Source organism: Asterias rubens, chromosome 9 (genome assembly GCF_902459465.1).
Source record: "Asterias rubens chromosome 9, eAstRub1.3, whole genome shotgun sequence".
In the NCBI taxonomy this organism is placed as follows: Eukaryota; Metazoa; Echinodermata; class Asteroidea; order Forcipulatida; family Asteriidae; genus Asterias; species Asterias rubens.
Window position 1 is genome coordinate 14,055,559 of NC_047070.1, and position 23,972 is coordinate 14,079,530.

Here is a 23,972-nt window from a genome sequence, read left to right on the forward strand (position 1 = left end):
ATCTCCCGACCGAACCGGATAAATCTTGAGTTTACTTTCTCTTATAACCATTGTTGTTCAATTTATTCCTCCATGGTTGTTCTATCCAAACAATTTGTGTAAATGCAAGCATCCGCAAGCAATTAACAATACATAAATGAATTCATAAGTAAAGTAATATCCGACTTAATAAAATACATCCGTTCGGATGTCAAGGTGGAATAGAATAATATTTATGGTCTTTATTGTATTTAAATCATGTTATAAATAATTAATAAGAAATCGAAAGTATCAAGGACATCGAGTCCAAGAGGTGTAGCTGAGACGTAAGTAATGTCTGACGACAACCATCAATGGGACTAGATTACTCATCTTGCAGAACAAGAGTTACCTTGGGCTAACAAGTTTGAAAATGCAATCTTGAAAAATAAAATAAAATGGGCCCGTTTTTGTTGTCATTCTCCTCTAAACGCACCCCAATTTTACAACAAAAATCTGAAAAGTGCGAAGAAGTACAAGACCAATTTGTAAAACATGCGAGTGCCTAGTTAGTTTAATATTACCCCCCCCCCCCGCCCCCTAAACACCAATCCCAGATTTAGGCTTATTTGTAAGTTACACTATTTTGAAAGTACACTGTTATTTAGATTTGTTCATTGTTTATCTATTAGAGACATTTAGGTCAAGATGGGAAACAAGTCCTTATTGAATAGCTTCACGTGTCGAGTTGAGGTCGCCATCCCATAACTCCAATCAGAGGACTATGAATGCCAGGCACTGTTTTAATGGCAGTGGACCCAAAGTAATATTGTTAGCCTAAAGATTTGCTTGGCAGCTGCCGAGACGCAAAATGTGAAAAACAGCTGCCTCTGAAGTAACATAGAGAAAGAGGTAATTTCTCACTCAATTAAAAGACTCCAAGTCTGAAGCCATTTTTTAGTCATCTGAAAGCACACATTCATATGTGCAACAAAATGTGTTTTTTCTTTCATTTATCTTTTGCATCTTCGATGACCAATTGAATAAACAAATTCAAAGATAATCATTAATTTTATGCGTATGTTTTAATACACCCAGTGAGAATACTGGTCTTTGACAATTATTATTAAAGGTGTCCAGTGCCTTTAATTCACCAAAAATAATTGACAATGTGATGCATAAAATGAACTGGAAAGCATCTTTAAATTGAATAAGCCAACAGGAAAAATCAACATTCTCACACATTTGGTATTTTCCCCCATCAAAATATTTATTATCATTCCTAGAATTTAAGTAATCCGTATGCAATTTGTAGTTATTGAGGATATTATATTTGACAAGAACGAGTCTTATAAATAATCATAAAATAATACTTTCTCTGACGATTATTTTCTTCTTATAATTAAATTCAAACTCAAGAGGAAAATAAATTAGTTGTCTAACTGCAACACAAACATTTTTGTTATTATCAAAAACTTAGAACTCCTGTTAACTCCATGTTTTATGCATACTTGTTATTTAAAGACATGGACACTATTGGTAAATGTCAAAGACCAGTCTTCCTACATGGTGTATCTCCACACATGCATAAAATAAAAAACTTGTGTAATTTCCAGAATTACACTATTGGTAATTACTCAAAATAATTACTACTAATCGTAAACAGAATATTAATTTTATTTATTTTACCCTAACATTTTACTTTAAAACTTAATAAGTATTTATTTTCTATGGCTCCCTGGACATGTTTTTTCCTCTGACAATGACTATGTCAAGGCACAAAATGGGCAAGAGAGAGTCTGGGGACCCATCAAAGCTTAAACAAAACCTACAACCCTTTAGCAGCCCCTGTTGATCCCACCGGGTTGTGAGGCGCTACGCTGCCCCTACACCCACCCTCTCGACCATGCTCTCGACAGAATTAGCCTGCATCCAATTTGCCCTAGCTACAACCTTGATTACTAGCATACTTACTATGAGGTGAGTATTGGGGAGATGTTGATAGTATAAATCATCGTGGGAAACAGCTCCCTCTGTAGTTACAAGTACATAGTTGTCGAGAAAGAAGTAATTTTCCACGAATTTGATTTCGAGACCTCAGAACTAGAATTTGAGGTCTCGAAACCAAGCATCTGAAAGCACACAACGCCGTGTGACAAGGGTGTTTTTTATTTCATTATCATCTCGCAACTTTGACGACCAATTGAGCTCAAATTTTCACAGGTTTGTTATGTTGTGCATATGTTGAGATACAGCAAGTGAGAAGACTGTTACCAATAGTGTCCAGTGTCTTTAAGTGATATGTAAGCAACTATATATGCCTCCATCCATGTCATCCATGAATTGAGTGCTTTCGTCTATAGTTAATGCACCAAAAACACCTTGTAATCATACAAACATTGAACGGTCCTTAAAATCTCTTGTATAACTACAGAGTTTAAACATTACAATTAATTAACTCAACAGCTCACAAGAGTGGCCAAAGCTGTAAAACACATTACTTTGCATTGTTTTACAGTATCAAAAAAGTCCATTTTTGTTGCAAAAATAACAAAACGATATCAAAAAGTCAGTTGAATAAATCCAGACAAATGAGTTTATATTTAAGGCAATTTTCTCTACTTGCTGGCAATTTTCTCAGTCAGTTTTTATAATCTTGCTATATTCTTCTTGTTCCTTGGCTTTGAATATGCTTTTAACTCGCGTTCTCTTTAACTGGCCATCCCTGTAAACAAAACAAAAACAAAACACATTTCAATTATTTTCCTTTTTTTTATGCTACAAAAATTATGAAACTTACATTTGGACATTTCAATATTCAGAAGTTTGAGACTTAAAGGCACTGTACACGTTTGGTAATTGTCAACTACCAGTGTTTTCCATTGGTGTATCCCATCATAAGCATAAAATAACAAGCCTGTGAAAATTTGGGCTCAATTGGTCATTGAAGTTGCGAGATAATAATAAAAGAAAAAACGACCTTGTCGCATCATGGTCACACGAAGTTGTGTGCTTTCAGATACTTGATTTCAAGACCTCAAATTCCAAATCTGAGGTCTCAAAATCAAATTCGTGGGAAATTACTTCTATCTCAGAGGGAGCTGTTTCTCACAAAGTTTTGTACTATCAACCTCTCTTCATTACTCGTCGTCAAGAAAGGTGTAATAATTTTTTTGAGTAACTACCAATAGTGTCCCCTGCCTTTAATATACCTAAAATGAGATATGTATACATTGCTTACCATGTTAGATCCAGTAAGCCACCCTGCTTAGCAATGGCTGCTTTGACCCGGTTAGCAAACTCAATAGCCTCTTCATCCTCCTGAAAACAAACAAATAAACAAACATTTGACAACTCTAACAACCAAAACTAACAGTATACAATGTCAGTATTTGACTTTAATAACGGACTTTGTACTCAGTTTGACTGTATTGAACTAAACAAAGCCCCACTTCCTATGGGGCCAAGCTCAACAAAATGATGTTTGAAGCTTTGCATGGTGTGGAGAATAAGAGTAACTATGAATATAAATATGAACAGTAAACTTGCGGGTACAACCACGATGAGTTACTATAAGGTGTGGGACTGTGCTAGATTTGCTTAAGTGGTGGGAGAATTGGTAGCCCAGTCAAGCACAACAAAAAGTATTGGTGGGTAGTCTAAAATAAAATACTTACCCCTTTAACCATGGGAGGCAAATACCAGACATCACACACAATAGCCCAGCTGGTCATCATCATCAGTAGGTACCGGACCATTGAGTATTTGCTACTGTTCCAGAACGGATCACCAAAACTGGAGTTGTACTATAACAAAAACATAAACAACTCTGTACATAAAAACCCCTATTTCATGGATTGCAAAATAAAATAATAATATAAATGGCACATAATTAAAAATATTTCAAAAAATCTCATTTCCAGGGCTGGCTTGAATTTGGGGGAAAATTCCACATAGAGAACTTGAAGCTCAGAATCTGTACTGTACTGATAGCACAAAACATTGTGAGAAACGGCTCCCTCTGAAGTGACGTAGTTTTTGAGAAAGAAGTTATTTTCCATAAATTTGATTTCGGGACCTCATAATTTGATTTTGAGGTCTCAAAATCAAGCATCTTGAAAGCACACAACTTCGTGTGACAAGGGTGTTTTTTCTTTCATTATTATCTCGTGAATCCACGACCAATTGAGCTCAAATGTTCACAGGTTTGTTGTTCTATGCATATATGAGATACACCAAGTGAAAAGACTGGTCTTTGACATTTACCAATAGTGTCCTGTGTCTTTAAGCAAAGATATTCAATTGAAAACTACAAGAACCAACGGACTTGTCTGTCTTGAGTTGACTGGCCTGGCACTGGAATCATTGGCCTTTAGCTGTTGGTCCGGTGAACAATTTTAGTCTCACCTTGATGGCTACTGGATAGATGGTACCTCCTATCTCAAAACTTCCTTTTTTAAATTGCATGACAGATGTGTTGTTTATGCAGGTTCCTAAATCATAATAAACAAGAAAGTGATTTAATTTTAAATTCATGCGCATAATACACAAAACCGTCGAGGGAAAACTTCAATTTGTTTCTAGTGAACATATTCTATTTCATTTTAAAAGGGAATACAAGAGTGGTGATGGGGTCTTGAACGACTATTTAAAACCGGCAGGGTCCTAGACATGTGAAAAAGGACATACCGCAAAGTCCATTGCACGACCTACACCTTGCAAGGTTTTAAACAGCCGTTAAAGATCGAGTCACCCACATTTTATTCAAATTCATAAAAACACATTTTGGGGAAAGTATAACAATTCAGAAAAATTGTAGTATTGAGCTTTTCTTTTTTGCTTTATGTTTCAATTCCTTTCGTCAAGCCACCTAGCCGAGGGACAAACAGCATGCAACACTCAAAGGTTGTGTGTTCAGACACGACCTAATAGATTTATTATTGATTTCCATGTATTGATTGTGTTATTTGTTATAAGTTCCAGCATAAGATTGTCCGCCAACATGCATGTAGCTATGAACAGCGAATGCACTCTAGCCATCCGGTCTGAGACAGCTCCAGCTTTGATCTCATCAACCATTTAAATTTGACTTTATGTTTCAATTCCTTTCCTCAAGCCACTTAGCCAAGGGACAAACTGCATGCAACGCTCAAGGGATGTGTGTTCAGACACGACCTAATAGATTTAACATTGATTTCCATGTATTGATTGTGTTATTTGTTATAAGTTCCCGCATAAGCTTCTCCGCCAACATGCATGTAGCTATGAACAGCGAATGCACTCTAGCCATCCGGTCTGAAACAGCTCCAGCTTTGATCTCATCAACCATTTAAATTTGACATGTGACCACTTTTCATCCAAAAGGACCAACTTTACTGTCTGGGTATTTATAAAATAAGAATTAAACAGCTTACCTTCTGGAAATATCAATATGGGTAACTTGTGAGGATCATCAACATGCTCTTTCAATCTGTTTGACACAATTAAGTAAAGTAAATGCATTAAAAGAAAGCAAAGGGTGCACATAAACTTGAACAGTAAACCTGAGGGAGGAATCTATGTAAAAAAAAAAGCAGTTTGTATAATAAAGATCATGACCTTTTATTGTCCTGGTTTTGACCTTTGAACACGAGAAAAGTATTTAAATTGAAACTTCAGTTTCTCACAGCATATTGCGCCACAGCACCTTGTAATCCATTACATGGTGCTAAGGATTAGGTCTTACTTCTCAAACTTAGTCCCACTCCTTGCAGTTATAACACCTGCAGTTGATTTCAACAAACTCTTCCTAACTTAGGATTAATCTTAGGACTTAGGATGAGTTAAATTCTGTATCCAAAGACTTAGGGCTCATTTAACCCATCCTAAGTTAAGACCGGGTTACTCGTCCTAACTCGAGATAGGATTAATCCTAGCATTTTGGGAAATCGGCTGCTGGCGCCTTGTATCCTTTGGCAAAAGGCGCGGTATAAATACAATTATTATTATTATTATGTATTACATAAAGTGGAGGTATTTAGATAAACTTTTGTCAAATCAAGTTTCATAAAAACTAAAGCGATGCTGAACATAAAATTACAAAGCTGTAATATGAATTCTTGAGAGCTGAATGGAAAATAAGTTGGACAAAGGGTATATGATCAGGTCAAATATAAGAGGTGACTTGGTAAATCCAGGGGTGAGAGTCATTACTAAAGAAAAAGTCTGAAACTTGGATACAAATTCAAAGGTATGTTAAAATGATGCCATTTCCACCATTTGGTAACCCCTTATAGATTCCAAGGATCTTTTGAAAACAGTATCCAAAGCACTAGAGAAAGGATTTCTTTATTTGTGGAAAAAAAATATTGTCTGATTTTCTGCACCAGGCCGACATGAAAAGTCTGAGTTCAGCCAAAAGTCTGAACAATCTCTTCCCTGTAAATCATTTTATCTTCCAGTACGCGCTAATCCACCAATCAGAAGCTGGCACTACTAGGGGGATATAAACATATAGGCCTTTGCTACGACCTCTGTTTTATATCCTACTTCCTCTGTTTTTATTACACAGTGCGTATTGTGAAATTTTGTCACGCTCCATATACTGACAGTGGAAAAATTACATTCTAAACTTTGTGCGCATAAAATAACGTTGCAAGTGGGACTGGAAGATAAATTTATTATCACATGCGCGCTTGTGAAATACGAAATAAATACAGTGCGTCTGCGTCCCATATCCAACCCGGCCTTCGGCCTTGTTGGATTGGGACGCAGAAGCGCTATATTTTTTCGTATTCCACTCACGCTTGTGTGATAACTTATAATTACTGACCTTTGTGTGACCTTCATCCTATCCCTCATCTCTGAGCGTTCAAACCAGATATGATCAGTTCCAGTACGACTCATTGCTCGTTGAAGCATACCCATGAAAGCTGTGTGTAGCTGTCCAATCTGAAATAATCAAGCAAGTCAGATAATAATAGTGGCTTCTCATATAGCGCGTATATCCATCAGTCAGTGACGCTCAAGGTCCTTTAACATACAGTATTTCGGGCAAGGTATGTGGTATGAGACCTACTCCTTTTATATAGCACTATGTAATGGTTTACAAGGTGCTGTGGCGTAGTATGCAGCCAATCAAACCAGGCACACCGGGGCGAACCCCTACTTTTTTCAGGACCATAGGCGTTACGTCCCATCCGAAGGATGAAGCAATTGATAAGTGTCTTGCTTAAGGAAACAAGTCTCATGACTTGGACCCAAACCCACACTCTGCTGAACAGAAACAGAGTTTGAATTCGATGCTTTTTACCGCTCAGCCACGACACTTCCGCTTCATCTTCAATTTATCCTGTTATTGGTGCCAACGAACTCTGCAAGTTTCGAACTCTGGGACCCGTTAAAGTCTACTGCGCTGTGGATGTGTATTTATACACACAAAAATAGTAACCAAAGCCCGGTTCATACTTCATGCAAATGCGAAGCGAATTTGATGTGAATTTGACGTCAAAACCCTCCTTTCGCAGCGATATTCGCAAGTGAGTTGCCCAGAGTTGAACTGCTGCGAATTTTTCTTCGCAAATTTGTGACGTCAACATTAGTATGGCATGCATTTGCAGGAAGTATGAACCGGGCTTAACAATAAAATAAATACTTGATGTAAAAGTGGGCTTCCCCCATCAAGAAGGAACATCCATTTGTGTAACTGGCTAATAGAAAATATTTGAACCACTATGAATGACTTACAAAAGCATAGACGTTGTCACTTGAAAGAATGGCTATATCAATTGGAGAGGTGTGGTTTGCTACACATATTCCTCCCTCAGCTCGATTCTCCCTGCAACAAAGTTTGAAAATATGAATAACCTTATTATCTTGTATTATTTTTGCTTTTTCCATTATTAAAATGATATAACTATTAACAGAGCAGTTAAAAGAGCAGTGGTGTCTTTATTGGACACTTTCAACAAGACGAAGGGTATACAAGCTCCAGAACATCCAAACTACCCCTACAGCGCCCTCTATGGTGCCAAGAATGGGTATCAAAGGCAGTTGAGCGCTGGCCGTGGATACAAATCTGACAAAGCTCCTACAGTTGTAGCTGATGGCTACAAGGAAACTAAAATAAATGTGTTGTAGGTGACATCTAAATTTATTTGGATTCAAGAAATCCAACCTCATAATGCGTTATTGGCCAACAATCCAGTTGAGGGAAGAAACTCTGCGCATACAACCATGTGAAGATCTCTTTTGTTAGGGTGTTGGCTCTGGAAAGAGCTGGTGTGCTCTCGACGTTTCGAACACACCATGCAAAGTTTCAAACGATACAATCCAGTTGCACTTAATTAATGATGGCGTCTTATTGATTAGTTTATTGATTCAGAAATCAAAGCTTCAAAGCCTTGAGGAGGTTGCAATAAAAATAATAAAACGTTTAAAATATATCTTACCTATTATGGAATGTAATGATTGCAGAGAAACATCGGCAAAACATCCGATGAAGTGTCAGGGAACTGTATTTATTCAAAATCTGTTTAAATCTGGAAAGATCAGAAAAACTACATGATTAAAATCTCCTGTGATTTAATGAAATAAGAAGTCAATCTTGATTCTGGTTGGTTATCATTCAGAAACACGAGACCAATACCTGAATGATTTGTTGTTCTATTTCAGTTTGATGCAAACTAACACAAAACTACATCTGGTACTCCAGATAGCACATTACAAAGCACAATGACGGGGGAAAACTTTTAAAATAGCCTGTCAGGAAATGGTTGTTGTGTGATCTTGAGCTTAAATAACCTTGCAGATTAGTGGTTTAGATTCAAGGAGATTCTAAATACTTAAAACACAAAAGGATAAAATGCGGAGATACTAACCTGGAATCTGGTAGGTAACCAATGAAAGCAGACGACACTAGTAGATAAACCATACAGATACTAGTCACAGCAAGTCTAGTAAAAAAATTACATACTCTATTTAGTCATGAATTCTCATCCAGCAATCCTACACATAGATATGAGTCTGATGGACCAATGGCAGCTCTCAAAAACTAATTAGGAGTCATCTCTACATCCATGGAGGTAAAATAAATTGGGGGCTAATCATCCTTACTTGCAGCTAAGAGCTGAATTGCGAAGGACGCAGCTACAACGTGTTCGAGAAGCAGGCATGCAAGGGCGCCTTTGGCTGCCAGCCACATCAACCCATTATGACCACAGAGCACAGCAAAGATCGAAGGTTTGATTTTTCCCGAGGGAGGAAACCTGATGGTCTGGAAAACCCTCTTGGCACAGCAGAGAACCAACGCACAACTCAACTCACATATGGCCCTGGCCGGGAACCGAACCTGGGTCACCTTGGTGAGAGGCGAGCGTTTACACACAAGCCAACCATGCCACCCTAGGTAGAATGCTATAAATGAGACTTTTATTAACACTTGGTGGCAGCAGACTAAGTATGAAATCAAGCTCTTCTTCTTTACAGATAGCTCTGGCAATGAAACCAAAGATGCCTCATAAAAGAACTTAATCACTATACATGTAGCTCGCAAGCCTGAGGAAACCTGTAAATAAGGATGCTATGTGAACCAGAAACACCAGAGGTAACCCCTACTCTTCCACAATAAGTGTCTGGGTTCTTTTATGTGCACTAGTAATCCTAGTACAAGGGACATCTAAGCAGTTATGTTGAAGTATCTAGCTCAAGTGCGCCACGACAGGGACTCAAACCCACACTGTGAATCACCAGACCTTGAATATGGTGCTCTTAACCACTTGACGATAACATAACACACCCTATAAAAGAACAGTCTCTGTCCAAAAAAGAAAAGTTATAGGGTTTTTCAGCTACCATTTAAAAGAGACTTTGTAACTTTACAAAGTCTCTCATTTCACCAGTGCTCACAAGTTTGGTTGTAATAATATAAGAACATACATTTGTAATGCGCACATATCCACACTGCTGGGTGGAAAGCCTTTGACAACAAATTACAGGGGTTTGTAGTTTTATTGCTTTCATATTTACTGCACTTTCTTGAGGAGTTAAGTTGGAAAAAGGTGGTTGGGAAGTTAAAGGAATATGTTGCCTTTGATGGGCGAGTTGGTCTTTAAAAAGCGTTTGTAACCTTTTGTTATAAAATGCATTGGTTGGAAAGATGTTTTAAGAGTAGAATACAATGATCCACACAAATTTGCCACAAAATTGCGTGGTTTTCCTTTTACTTAACGAACTACCACGGTCGACCATTTTATGGGAGTCAAATTGATGTTAATGGCCGACCGTGTTAGTCGATGAGGTAAAAAGGAAAACCACACAATTTTGAGTGATACTTGTGTGGATCATTATATTCTACTTTTAAAATATCTATCTAACAATATGCATTTTAAAACAAACGGTTTCAAACACTTTCCAAAGACCAACTTGTCCGATCCAAGACAACGTGTTCCTTTAAGGGGGAGATACCTCCCTTACTGAGTTATAGAAGGGAGATTAGACGGGAAAGACTTTCTTACCTTACTGGCAAAAGAACCATATATCGGAAAAAGAAAGCAGCCATCCACAGCATGGTCAGGCGAATACTGTAGAATAAATTTGTTTAAATTTAGCAAAGAAACACAAAATGGTTCAGAGGTCAAATAATGACAGTTCATGTTTTGAGTTATTTTTTTTTTCTTCAATTATGCCCCCCCTTGAGCAGTAGTCAAACCTTATTTAACACAAAATGAGATCTCTGTAGCTTTAGGTCTGCCATGAAAAATTAAAAAATATATCCTGTGGAGACATTGCTACTCACTTGAGGTACTGGTACTGCATACTTGTTCTTGTCAGTAAATTCCATGAGGGAAGTTCTGAAAGAAACAAGAAACAAAAAGACTTGATTCTAAATATTTAAACCTGAGAGCACAATTGTAAATAATTCTACAAATATATAACTAAATACAAGAAAGTACAAAATAACCAACCATTAAATATTGTTTTGCCTGATAACTTGTATGAAACCATTGTGGGCTAAGCTGAACTTTTTGTGCTAAGCTTATTTCGGGGGTTACAAAATTACATATTGTTTTGCCTGGTAACTTGTATTTAAACATTGTGTGCTAAGCTGAATTTTTTGTGCTTAGCTTATTTGGGGGTACATTAATTGAGACTTGGGCCCAATTTCATAGCGCTGCTTAGCGATTGATTTTGTGCTTACAGTGCGATTTCCATTTCATAGTGCTGCTAACCATAAGCAAACAAAAAGGCATGCTAACCGTCCGGTGCTTACCGCACAAAAATAAATGACTTCACAATGCAAATCCATGGTAAACGCGCAATATGGGCGCCCAATTTTTTTGCTAACCTGTGAAATACGCTAAGGCTTAAGCAAAATTTTCGCCTACGGTAAGCACGCAAATTTGCTTACTGTAAAATTGGCCCCTGGTATGTAATCTATTTAACCTGCTAGATGATAAAGACTTATTGTAGACAATGCTTATCTATACCCTTGGCTTCTCTTTGTATTGGCCTACAAAGAAAAACAACTTATCTGGTGGATCAAAGTACATTACAAGTCTGACCACATTGTGGTGATTCTAGAGATATACAGTGTACATGACAGTGTGTTGAAAAACTGTTCAAATGTTTAGTCTTGACTGGTAGAGTTTAAAGGCAGTGGACACTATTGGTAATTGTCAAAGACCAGTCTTCTCACTTGGTGTATCTCAACATATGCACAAAATAACAAACCTGTGAACATTTTAGCTCAATTGGTTGTCAAGTTGCGAAATAACAATGAAAGAAAAACACCCTAGTCACTTGAAGTTGTGTGCTTTCAGATGCTTGATTTCGTGACCTCAAATTCTAATTCTGAGGTCTCAAAATCAAATTCGTGGAAAATTACTTCTTTCCCGAAAACTATGTCACTTCAGAGGGAGCCGCTTCTCACAATGTTTTATACCATCAACCTCTCCCCAATACTCGTTACCAAGTAATGTTTTATGCCAATAATTATTTTGAGTAATTACCAATAGTGTCCACTGCTTTTAACCACAGAGAAAGCCTCTATGGTTAAACAAAGGAGCAAAGTGTAAAATGTCTGAAAAACTGATCACACAACCGATAAGATTGTTAGTTTTTCCTACAGTTCACTGATAGATTTTAGCAAATGAGTATATGGAGGGGAGTGGCAGTTGTGTAGAAAGTGGGGCTGGGAATCAAGGATTACTGACATAGAGATACTTGTTAAAAGGCAGTGGACACTATTGGTAATTACTCAAAATAATTATTCATACAAACCCTTATTTGGCAACGAGCAATGGGGAGCTGTTGATGGTATAAAACATTGTGAGAAACGGCTCCGTCTGAAGTAACGTAGTTATCAAGATTGAAGTCATTCTCCACGAATTTGATTTCAAGACCTCAGATTTAGAATATGAGGTCTCGGAATCAAGCATATGAAAGCACACAACTTCGTGTGACAAGTTTGTTTTTTCTTTCATTATTATCTCGCAACTTCGACGACCGATTGAGCTCAAAATTTCACAGGTTTGTTATTTTATGCATATAATGTTGAGATACACAAAGTGAGAAGTCTGGTCTTTGACAATTACCAATAGTGTCCAGTGTCTTTTAAATGTACTAGATCTCTATTCTTCACTTATACCCACAGAAAATGAAGATTATATTATGTAATGTATATGAATGGGAAGTATTGTCCGGTAAACAATATACACTTTATAAATTGTTTGATTATGTCCATGAAATCTATACATTCAAAGATTACGGAGCAAGCTTCATTCAAAAACATATAATTGAAATAATCAAAATACAAAGCTACATGTAGATAACCAGGGTTTAATCTCTTCAAATACAGGAACTTATTAATCAGCTCTGAGAAGCAGGAATTTCATAACAGAAGGGATGAATCCTTGATTTAAATCTCTTCTGTAAAGTTAACTTCTAATGTAGAAGCCCTGGTAAATATAAAGTTATGTAACATGGAAGCCCAAAACACTGGAACATAAAGTTCATGTGTTTATATGTGGCAATACTGGGCCTGTCCTGACCATCAGCACAGAACAGAATAGTATTAAAGACACTGCCGTCGATTTCACAAAACTCTTCTTCACTTAAGACTAATCTTAAGACTTAGGATGAGTCCCAACCCTGCACTGTAGCATGCAAACCTTAAGATTAATCCTAAGTTAAGACGAGTTACTCGTCCTAACTCGAGATAAAACGAGTCCTAACTCTTTGTGAAATCGACCCCTGGACACTATTGGTAATTGTCAAAGACCAAAGATTTGAGCTTAATTGGTCGTCAAAGTTGCGAGATAATAATGAAAGAAAAAACACCCTTGTCACAGGAAGTTGTGTGCTTTCAGAAGCTTGATTTCGAGTAAGTTAATTTCAAGACCTCAAAATCTAATTCTGAGGTCTCAAAGTCAAATTCCTTGTAAATTACTTCTTTCTCGAAAACTATGTCACTTCAGAGGGAGCCGTTTCTCACAATGTTTTATACTATCAACCTCTCCCCATTACTCATTACAAAATAAGGTTTTATGCTAATAATTATTTTGAGTAATTACCAATAGTGTCCACTGCCTTTATGTTAGTAAATAATAATACTCACAAACTATCTTTATACTAACCGCAACAAAATAGTACAAATTTCAGTTCAAGCATCAATCGCGAATACACATCAGGAAATTTCATTTTAAAAAGGCCAAGAGATTGAAACTTTTAACTTGACCCGAGGAGGCAGGAAAGTAACAAGGTTGATTAAATATCCCGTTAGTTTCTACTTATTGTGGAAAGTTAATGCATGACACAGATTTCCTTTAGAATGTAAAAAGAAATGTGAAGTTTCACACAGAACAAACAAATTAAGTCCAATGTATGTACTAAGTAGAATAGAACCGATAGACAAACTCATAATCCATTGTAAAAACAACATAGTCTACTTCATCCTTTCACTTTCACTTATGGACCCATCATATGAGCTCTCACAAATTTTCAAGATTTTAGCAACCTTTGAAAAGTAAGCTACACATTTTGAAAGACAATGAAGGTTTTGAGGATATTGGTGGGTTTGTCAACTATCTCATTTAAAGCCATTGGACCCTTTCTGTAAAAAAAGAAGAAAAAAAAGAGCACAGATATACAAACAACTTACAGGGTTTACAGAAGGTAGTGGTGAAAGACTTCTCTTTAAATATTATTCCATGTTATGCTTTACTTTTTGAGAAAACAGTAAAACAATATAAATTCTCGATATCAAGAAATTACGGATTTATTTTAAACACATGTCATGACACGGCGAAACGTGCGGATACAAGGGTGGGTTTTCCCGTAATTTTCTCCCGACTCCGATGACCGATTGAGCCTAAATTTTCACAGTTTTTTTTTTTTATATCGAAGTTGTGATACATGAGGTGTGGGCCTTGGACAATACTGTTAACCGAAAGGGTCCAAAGGCTTTAACTGAGTAAAAGTGTACATTGTACCTACCTTCAGCAGTGAACCGCTTTGTAACTTCATCTTCAATAATGGCCTAAAAGAAATAGGAATAACAAATTCCGATTGAGTCATTTTTAATTATTTTGTTTTACCTTTGAAACCTCTTTTACCTTTTGAAACCTTTCAGAGGAGCCCGGCAACTACAAACACATCAAAATTATTTAAAATTTTATTCATATTTAAAAAATGTATTTAAATGCTATATTGATTGAAATATGTTTTAACTGAGAGACCTGCAAAATAAAAAGCATGAGGGGACACAGGGTGCCAGACTAGACTGCACATTAGGTTGTGCTACGTTTGGCCACAAAACGGCTATCAGCAAGTCACTCTCTCAATACAGCCTTGATTTTTACCAACCCTATTCATTGCCCTTAAACTTTGACCTTAGATTGATCAATTTAATTTACTGTTGTTTCTTTACATACTTTGGTGAGAATCAAAGTCCCAGATAGTGGGGAAAGAAGAGCCATTATTATAAATAAATAATATAACATTTATTCTGATCCTTTTATGGAATAATGAAGGGCTTTGTCTACCAACTGACAGCACATAACACATTACGCTTGTAGGTAGGTTCGCTTGGTATATACATGTACATGTCAACCATGAAGGTACACATTTCCATGGTCTGTTTAAAACAAAAATCACTCAAATAGAAAACATCTTCATCATCAGCCCATGTCATTTCACAGATACTTGAAGGCCTCTCCCAAACTATGCCAAGTATTCTGGGAATACCATCCTGCAAAGTATAACTGAATAACAAGTACCTACTGTACCTCAACTCCCTTTTTGCAGAAGTAGAATACATCAGAAAACTGGAAGTTTTCTTTGCCGATACGTTCCACAGTTTGGTTGACAACTGATTTAACACCATCCGCTAGATGTTTGGTTGAGTCTTTTTCAATAAGAACTAAAATAGAAGATTCATGATGGAAATTATAAGCAAATTAAAACTTTTGGAAAGTACAGTGTGTTATGGTCTAGTAATTCCACCTTCCACTTGCAACCTCGATCAAAACTAATTATCAAAGTATAAAGCAAAGTAACTCAATTGTTTTAATCCTACATAAATGTAATGTAGATCTATGTTTTAAAATAAATGACCTGTAAAAAATTCATTTCAAAATGTGTTAGTGTTTTTCAGATATTGCAAAAAATCTGGAGCGATTATGTTCACGCAGAAAGAATAATCCGCAACCGATAAACACAATCTGAGAAACAGTTCATGCAGAAACGTTTCTCGAATTGAAATTTTGTTGAGTCCCTCTCTCTAAAAACCACAAGACTTTAAAGGAAATTGTCTCAAAGTGATACAATTATCAACACCTGAGGTGTTTCTTACCAAGTAATTTTTTATGGTTATTAATTTGTGGAGTACCAAAAGATACGCAAGGTATCTGTGAAGATATTTTACACACAAATTAACACAATTATTTCAATAAAATTCAAAACAGAGAAAGGTCATTCAAGTTCAACTCTCTGGTGTTTAAGTATATAAGTTTAGACTAACTCTAAAATTAGAAAAATACACAGACATTAGACGTTAAACTGAATACCAAAGAGTCTCTTTGCCAAATACCAACCGTTTGCTGAGGACGCATTTGGAACAAAGATTTTCTCATCATCTCGTTTTTCTTCTTCATCATCATCCTATTCAAAGAGAAAACATACAAGTCAAAGAATCAGCTAAAGTAAGTCTGCCAGCAGAGGAATAAATTAGAATTAACCTAATTTATTCCTCCATGGTAGTTGCGATAACGTAATTTAACCCTCCTCCCGACGGTGAAGAGGAGGAGGGTTACGTTATCGCAACTACAGCAATGGTGGTAGAGAACAATGGTCTACTTAATAGAATTTGCTTTAACCAACGTTTTTGTAAATTTATCAATATATTTTCTTCATCAATTATGTCATTTGACATTCATTCAATAAAAACAATAATATTAAAATAACCCCTTGGCCTTGTGATGTTATTGCCCAATTAATACATGGCTCATCGAAGAATTTTATGCGGTTGGTCAGATTGACATCTACAATACAATACATCTATGATAAAACTTGTCAAAAGCCTTTTCAGCATCTAGACAATGAGAAGACAATGAAGACATTTCAGTTTTAGAAGTGGGAGGAGAACCCCAGAGAATTGTTTCAGGGAAAACCCACAAAGTCAAGTAGGGACTGTAAAACCCAATCCACATAGTGCCCCCGCTAGGATTTGATTTAGTCTTAAATAAATAAAATACAAGCATGTGATAAGTAAGTACTCCTAGAACTATTTCGGTTTCGTCCCGCTATCGTCTCCCGTAACAGGAGACGATAGCCGGACGAAACCGAAATAGTTCTAGGTAGTAATAAGTAAGTAACTACTTCTAGAATTAGAAACTAGTTTCTAGAAGTAATAACTTATATTATAAGTAACTATCCATGAAAAAAGAGGAAAAGAGAAAACCTAGTGGATTGGCACTGGACAAATGGAGGTTGAACTATTAGTATTTAGTATTATTATTAAAACTTACCTCATGTCCAACACCTTGTTGATCAATCAATTCTGAATCTGACTCGGGCTTTTGTCCAATTTGATAGCCAAGCTCAAACATTCGCAGAAGAAAGTTGATGTAGAAATGACGGATTCCCAGAGAAATGCCGAAACATCCTGGTAGAACAATCAACATAACTAGACACGAGAATGGTGTCAAAAACAGCCCGAGTATGACAAACAATAACTGCTCCATGGTGGCCGGGTAGTGTCTTCAGTCGTTCGTTCGGTAAACTCAACTGTCGAGTCGTGTAGTTATTTTACAACGAACTTGGTCCCTAAAAAGGTGTAAATGTAAGTCCCTTGCATTGGACTTCTCGAAAGAGCAGGAATTTAGTGGATGTCACACATGCATTCCATCCCTCTAGCTAGGAACTGACTAAAACCATTTAAATGAATGGAATAGCCGTTTCACAATAAAAAGAAAGATTTCACATCATATCTGTGGGTGACCTTTACTTCTCTCACTGTTGATGATGAAATGAATTCTTCTTGTGGTTCGTGTGTGTTACGTGTGTGTACGTTTTGTGATGAGATCGAGTTTGATTAAAATCACGCGGTATAAGCATGCAGCGTGCTCTACCAACGGTTTCGTTTTATTCGATCGATCCCGTGTATTGAATTATAAGGAACAAACGTAATGAAAAGTAATGATGACGGTTCCCTTTTCATTTCATAGTAATTTAATAACAAAATAAAAGGTGCCCAACTATTTGACTGGTACTTGGTGCATTGTACACGGAAAAGTATGCGACTCTGTGGCAACCAACTAACTGTTATCCAAGATGGCGCCCCTTCCAGTAGCAGTTTCGCCCCTGATCAAGGTAAAAAAACGTGAATTAAAGTCTTATTCAGAATAATTGTCGGTGGTTTTGACGTATATGTTGTTCCCACAACCATTTACTATCAGATACTGTGTTTACTTTACGCCAGTCATTGTTTAACGGGTCTTTAATCTGACATTTATCTTGAAAAAAGTCGTTCGCACTGACGACGACTCGTGACTGGCTGCGCCGTGTCTGCACTGCCACTGCACTCTGGCTGCCGTAACTGCACTGGCACTGCAGTACTGCACTGGCTGTCTGGTGTCGGCTGCATGTTGTGTACATACATTACATGTCTGCACTACTACGTCCTTGTATATTAACGCAACTAGCTGGGACGACGCCGCCGCGGTCCAGCAGTAAGATTAGATAGAATGGGGGGGGGGGGGGGGGGGGGGGCGTGGGGGTGCATACTGTATCTGTCTGTGTCAAGAAGAAGTCAACTCAAGGCCCAAGAGCAGGCAAGATGAGTAACACTAACAAGGGTTGAAATGTGAAATGTGACGCCATTTTTATATAATTTAGCCAGCATGAACAAGCAACTCTAACTTTGATTTTGAATTTGTTGGAATGTTGCTATTTGTTGATGCAACAGTCAACGGATCAACAACAAACTACAAAAGGAGTGCAAACAATAATTACATTTTAATGGCCATTGAAATTGAAGTTGATATACTAAAAGATTTCCAGCCTGCAATCACTTGTTACCTCTTTTAAAAAGAAATATCTCATTTGTCAATCATTTGCCACTGGCACTGCTTTTTCATTTGTTATGCAATTTATTTCATAACAATCAAAAAGTGCTGGGAGATACAGGAAATTTTCCTTTGGTTTAAATCTTATGTATTGTATGGTTTACGTTTACGTTTTTTGTTCTTTTCAGTTTTCAAGATATTCCGCATTGCTTGTTGGAATAGCATATGGCTCAAGAAGAAACAGTAAGTCTTTCTTCAGTATTGAATCTGAATTGAAATTAAAAAAACATTTGATACTCGGGAATCAGCCCTCATTTCAGAAAAAAAAACATACCCTAAAAAATGACCTTCATCATCATCTAGCGGTCACAACTGAGATCCCATTAACAATGTCATGCCAGGAGTCTTTACTCTTTATCGTTCGATGTCTGGAGGGGACCTCCACTTCTGTTGATTTTAATTTGAAATCAAGTGTACAATGTAGATTAAATCTGGTTTGTACCTAAACAAAAGAAGGGGGGAGCATTGAGTGCATGTCTTGTCTTGTCTTTACTGCACAAACCGCCGCCACTGGGCTATAAACGTGCAGACCCTCATGCATGCATGCTCCTACTCAAATTTTATATTTTCAAGGAGGGACTTAAAATTATTGCCGTCAGGGGCTGGTTTAACTTGTGGCGAGAGTGAGTTCCAGATTGGTATAGTTCTTAGATACAATGAGTAACGGTAGCAGTCTTTGTTTGATGAGATGGTGTTATAATGTAGGGTCTGGTTTTGAGGAGTTGTTGGTCTATTCTGTTGGTTGCAGCGAAGATTACTAATGTTAGACGGAGTTATGGAGTTCTTCTTATGACAGATCTACTCTTTCACATGGAAGAGATAAAGTTACCTTGAAAAAGGGGATGGGCATTGAGTGCCGACTCAGAATAGATTGTCTTATGAAGACAGATTTACTCTTTAACACAGAAGAACTAAAATTATCTTGAAAGACTTAGCAAGTTATTATCTTCCTTCATGATTATGTATTATTTCTTTTTTCTCTCCAACTAGAGAGTCATACAAAGAATGAAGCTGAATTACTGAGTTTGAAAGAACAACGAAAAGAAGCAGAGGCTAAGCGAGCAGCTGTAGCTAAGGGTAAGAAGAAACCATTATAGGTTTGAGAAAAAGAGAAAGTTGACTAAAGTGGGATTTGAATCAATGAGCGCTGGTTTAACGTGCCTCTGCTCTACAAACTGAGTTATTCAGGGCTTTATTTCATAGAGCTGCTAAAGCACAAAAGTAGCCAAGCACAACAAAATTATGCTTACTAGAATTTACCAGCCAATTTTCCATGTCACCATTTGTAACTAGTACCCTGCAAAGCAATATTTTCTGCTTAAACAGCTTCATGAAATTCGGCCCGGGCCTATGTTGGTGGTCTCCCTATATTGTTCATACCTTTGTTGGGGGTGCCATTCAGAAGCCATACAGCCATTACAAAACTGCTGTGTTGCAACCTGGATACAACCTGGAAAGCGGAAGCCCGCAAGGAATTTTCAAACTGACTGGGTAAAATCCCAAATCCCTAATAATTACATAGAATTTAAGCAAAATTGTTCCTGATCATAGCGATTTGTAGAGAACCTCGCTTGGAATGACCACCCATTCTCTGAATTGACAAAGTTCTTGTTGTCATGAGTCGCTATCATCAGTTGATTCTTGGCATGACTAGATGGTTATCATAGATTTGAATTCCAATCAAAGGAACTGATGGTGACTCTATATATTACTTTAAATTTCAGAATCTCCAGCGAGTGACTCAATCTTTGCATAGAGATGACAAGAATCTAACCTCAAGTATTTCAAGATGGACGGGTCCCAATCATGACTGCTTACCACCGGAGGGGCAAACTACACAAGCAGAATCAACAGTTTGACATCACAGTCATTACTGCCTACCAACAGAGGGGCACATTACACAAGGAGAGTCATTAGCTTTACATCACATTCACTATCGTCTCCTGACTGGACTACTTCTCTTAATTTCAAAAGTAATTTTCAGTAATTTTCATTTATTATTTGGGAAAGACACATCTTGGAGTATTCTTCATTATTGACTTCTGTTTGATTGGGTTTAATCATCCATCACAGATGGTTTTCTTGCATTGATGGATCTTTGTGTGTGCAAATTGTTGTTATTATTATTGTTTTAATGGTTTACAAATAGAGACAGTTATTGTTGGAAAAGAGTGCATGCCCAATTGTTGAGTTAGCTTTGCATGTTCACCAAAAATGTTTTCTCAACTAACTTGTCCGAAAACCCCAAAAGTCAGAAATATATTCGGTCATCAAATAGAGTCATGTGGCTTGTCCAGCCATTTGTTAGTCATAATATGCTTTGAAAGTTTACAATAAGCTAATGTGATGTGAATATCACCAGTATAATAAGAAATTGATTCTGAAAAGACAGTAAAAATATTATAGAACATGGAACTACACAACTGTATGTGTGTAATGCCTACTCAAATAATGACCTGATGAAATGACATAAACTTATTTCATAATGAGTAGCTTGATGTTTGCAGTCAGTTTGATGGTTTTCATTCCGATAACTGGTTCATACCGATATACCGAACATTCTAGATTGAATGTTCAAAGAATCAAGCACACTCAACATGCTGATAACCTTAGTAACTGTTTTCCTCTAATGGCAAACTATTTGATAACGAACCCGTAATAGAGTTACTGCTTGAAGTTGCTGTGTTAAAAATTAATAGTTTTATTTGGTTGAAAATAGAAAATAAATTGACAACATGAATCATTCTGACTGAAGGCGAGTGAATATTATTGGTTTGTTGATTTGACAATGTATCCTTTGTCAAAGGGGAGTCTGACCCCCAGAGGTTTTGTCCCCCGTAATGTGAAAGGAAACTAGCATAGGCTGAGCGAAGATGTTTCAAAAGAGGGCGCTATCAAAAGAAGCTTTTACATGGTTCGATGTATGGAGGGGAGGGGGAGGGGTATGGGGGGGGGGGTAGAGGGTATGCAATCTAAAAATTCTCTGGTCAAAATTGACCCGGATGTGCGTCCCAGGGGGCCAGACCCATCTCTGGGTCAGTTTGACCCGGAATTCGTATCAATGTGACCCGGAATCCGTGTCACTGACTAGAAGTCCGGGTCACATTGACACGGATTGCAGGTCAAACTGACCCAGAAATTGGTCTGGCCCCCTGGGGAGACTGTCACACCTGCATGGATTCAAAAATAGATGAACAATAATAGAAAGTCTATTGTTGTTGAATGGTGTTTATTTATTCTCATACAATTTCCACAGAGACATTTAGTCACAAAACGAAAAGGTGATTACATACCGGTTACAATCACACGTGTAAGATGGTGTTCGTCTATAGTATAAACGTGTACAAAGCGCAACGGGGCGTTACGTGTCATATCAGTATACTCAAAAAAAGTGTTTATGATGTTTACTTGAATATTATACACATAATGAATGTTTATGAGTGCAATGGTGCGAATATGTTCATGAGTTGAAAGATGGTATACACATAATGAATGTTTATGAGTGCAATGGTGCGAATATGTTCATGAGTTGAAAGATGGAATGTTCTATTCAACGAGGCGGAGCCGAGTTGAATGGAACGTTCCAGCTTTCAACGAATGAACATATTCGCACCATTGCACGAATGAAAAACATTCATTATTTGTTTTATATAACATCCAAGTAGAACTTTGTCATTTTGATTGAAAGAAACAACTTTCAAAACAAACAATTTCAACTGTAGAAGCCGAATGCTAGTAAATTTTTACTATGCCTTCTTGCAGTAACACCTGCTGCGTTACCAAAGACACGCGCACGCAGTGATGTTTTTACTCATCTTTTTCGTTCCATCCGAAAAGTACCATTGCACGCTGGCAGCGTGCCAGCGTGCAATGGTACTTTTCGGATGGAACGAACTGCCAGCGTGCAATGGTACTTTTCGGATGGAACGAAAAAGCACGGCGAGTGACTCAGCGTGCAATGGTACTTTTATTTGCTATCACGTGACGGACAATCCTCCAATCAAATGGCAAGGATCTGCTTGGGTGTTATATAAAATGTTTTATATAACACCCAAGCAGATCCTTGCCATTTGATTGGAGTATTGTCCGTCACGTGATAGCAAATAAATGTACCATTGCACGCTGAGTCACTCACCGTGCTTTTTCGTTCCATCCGAAAAGTACCATTGCACGCTGCCAGTGTGCAATGGTACTTTTCGGATGGAACGAAAAAGCCGAGTAAAAACATCACTGCGTGCGCGTGCCTTTAGTAACGCAGCAGGTGTTACTGCAAGGCATAAAAATAAGTAAAATTTCTAGCATTCGGCTTCTACAATTAAAAATTGTAGGCCTACGCTTTGTTTGTTTTGAAAGTTGTATCTTTCAATCAAAATGACAAAGATCTACTTGGATGTTATATAAAACAAATAATGAATGTTTTTCATTCGTGCAATGGTGCGAATATGTTCATTCGTTGAAAGCTGGAATGTTCCATTCAACTCGGCTCCGCCTCGTTGAATAGAACATTCCATCTTTCAACTCATGAACATTATTCGCACCATTGCACTCATAAACATTCATTATGTGTATACTATTCAACGAGGCGGAGCCGAGTTGAATGGAACATTCCAGCTTTCAACGAATGAACATTTCGCACCATTGCACGAATGAAAAACATTCATTATTTGTTTTATATAACATCCAAGTAGATCTTTGTAATTTTGATTAAAAGATACAACTTTCAAAACAAACAAAACGTAGGCCTACAATTTTTAATTGTAGAAGCCGAATGTTAAGTAATTATACTACCTTGCAGTAACACTGCTGCGTTACCAAAGACACGCGCACGCAGTGATATGTGTTTACTCAGCTTTTTCGTTCCATCCGAAAAGTACTATTGCACGCTGGCAGCGTGCAATGGTACTTTTCGGATGGAACGAAAAAGCACGGTGAGTGACTCAGCGTGCAATGGCACTTTTATTTGCTATCACGTGACGGACAATCCTCCAATCAAATGGCAAGGATCTGCTCGGGTGTTATATAAAATATAATATTAGACTTTCATTTTATTAAAAAGTGAAACTGAAGGGTCGTACCACTGGTACCAAGTTCATGACAACTATGTTATTTCGACAGACCTTATGTGCATGACTTCATTTTGAGAAAATGGCACTCTCCAGCAACAGTTTAAAAGTGGGTTGCTTGTTGGCCCATCCTCTGCGCCGCTTAAGCGTTTTCCGTTTTTTCATAAATTTTTCATAAATTTTACTTCCAAGCTGGCGGCGTGATGACTATAGAGTGATGATGTATTGTATTCGATTCGAAAATTTAATTGAAGTAGGTTTTTCCTGGAAATTCGCTGTGTTGCTTATAGTACTTAAAGATGCTATGTCAGATTTTTGGCCGATTTGACCCAAACATTTTGATTTAAAA

The 23,972-nt window shown here is 37.3% G+C and overlaps 1 protein-coding gene and 1 long non-coding RNA gene across 2 annotated transcripts; one reads left to right on the forward strand and one right to left on the reverse strand.

The window, feature by feature from the left end:
* Positions 1-2,182: 2,182 nt before the first annotated feature.
* On the reverse strand, positions 2,183-17,473 carry LOC117295029 (glycerol-3-phosphate acyltransferase 3-like). Its single transcript, XM_033777592.1, has 15 exons — positions 16,962-17,473; positions 16,029-16,095; positions 15,222-15,355; positions 14,431-14,473; positions 10,733-10,787; positions 10,452-10,517; positions 8,817-8,891; positions 8,388-8,477; positions 7,684-7,774; positions 6,770-6,888; positions 5,373-5,428; positions 4,366-4,451; positions 3,636-3,764; positions 3,200-3,279; positions 2,183-2,683 (listed from the first exon to the last, which is right to left on the reverse strand). The coding sequence occupies exons 1-15, from the start codon at positions 17,175-17,177 to the stop codon at positions 2,596-2,598; spliced, it is 1,395 nt and encodes a 464-aa protein (XP_033633483.1). The 5' UTR covers positions 17,178-17,473; the 3' UTR covers positions 2,183-2,595.
* Positions 17,474-17,718: 245 nt separating this feature from the next.
* Positions 17,719-21,303, forward strand: LOC117294783. Its single transcript, XR_004519572.1, has 4 exons — positions 17,719-17,805; positions 18,689-18,743; positions 19,551-19,637; positions 20,285-21,303. It is a non-coding gene; the product is annotated as an uncharacterized LOC117294783 (long non-coding RNA).
* Positions 21,304-23,972: the final 2,669 nt, after the last annotated feature.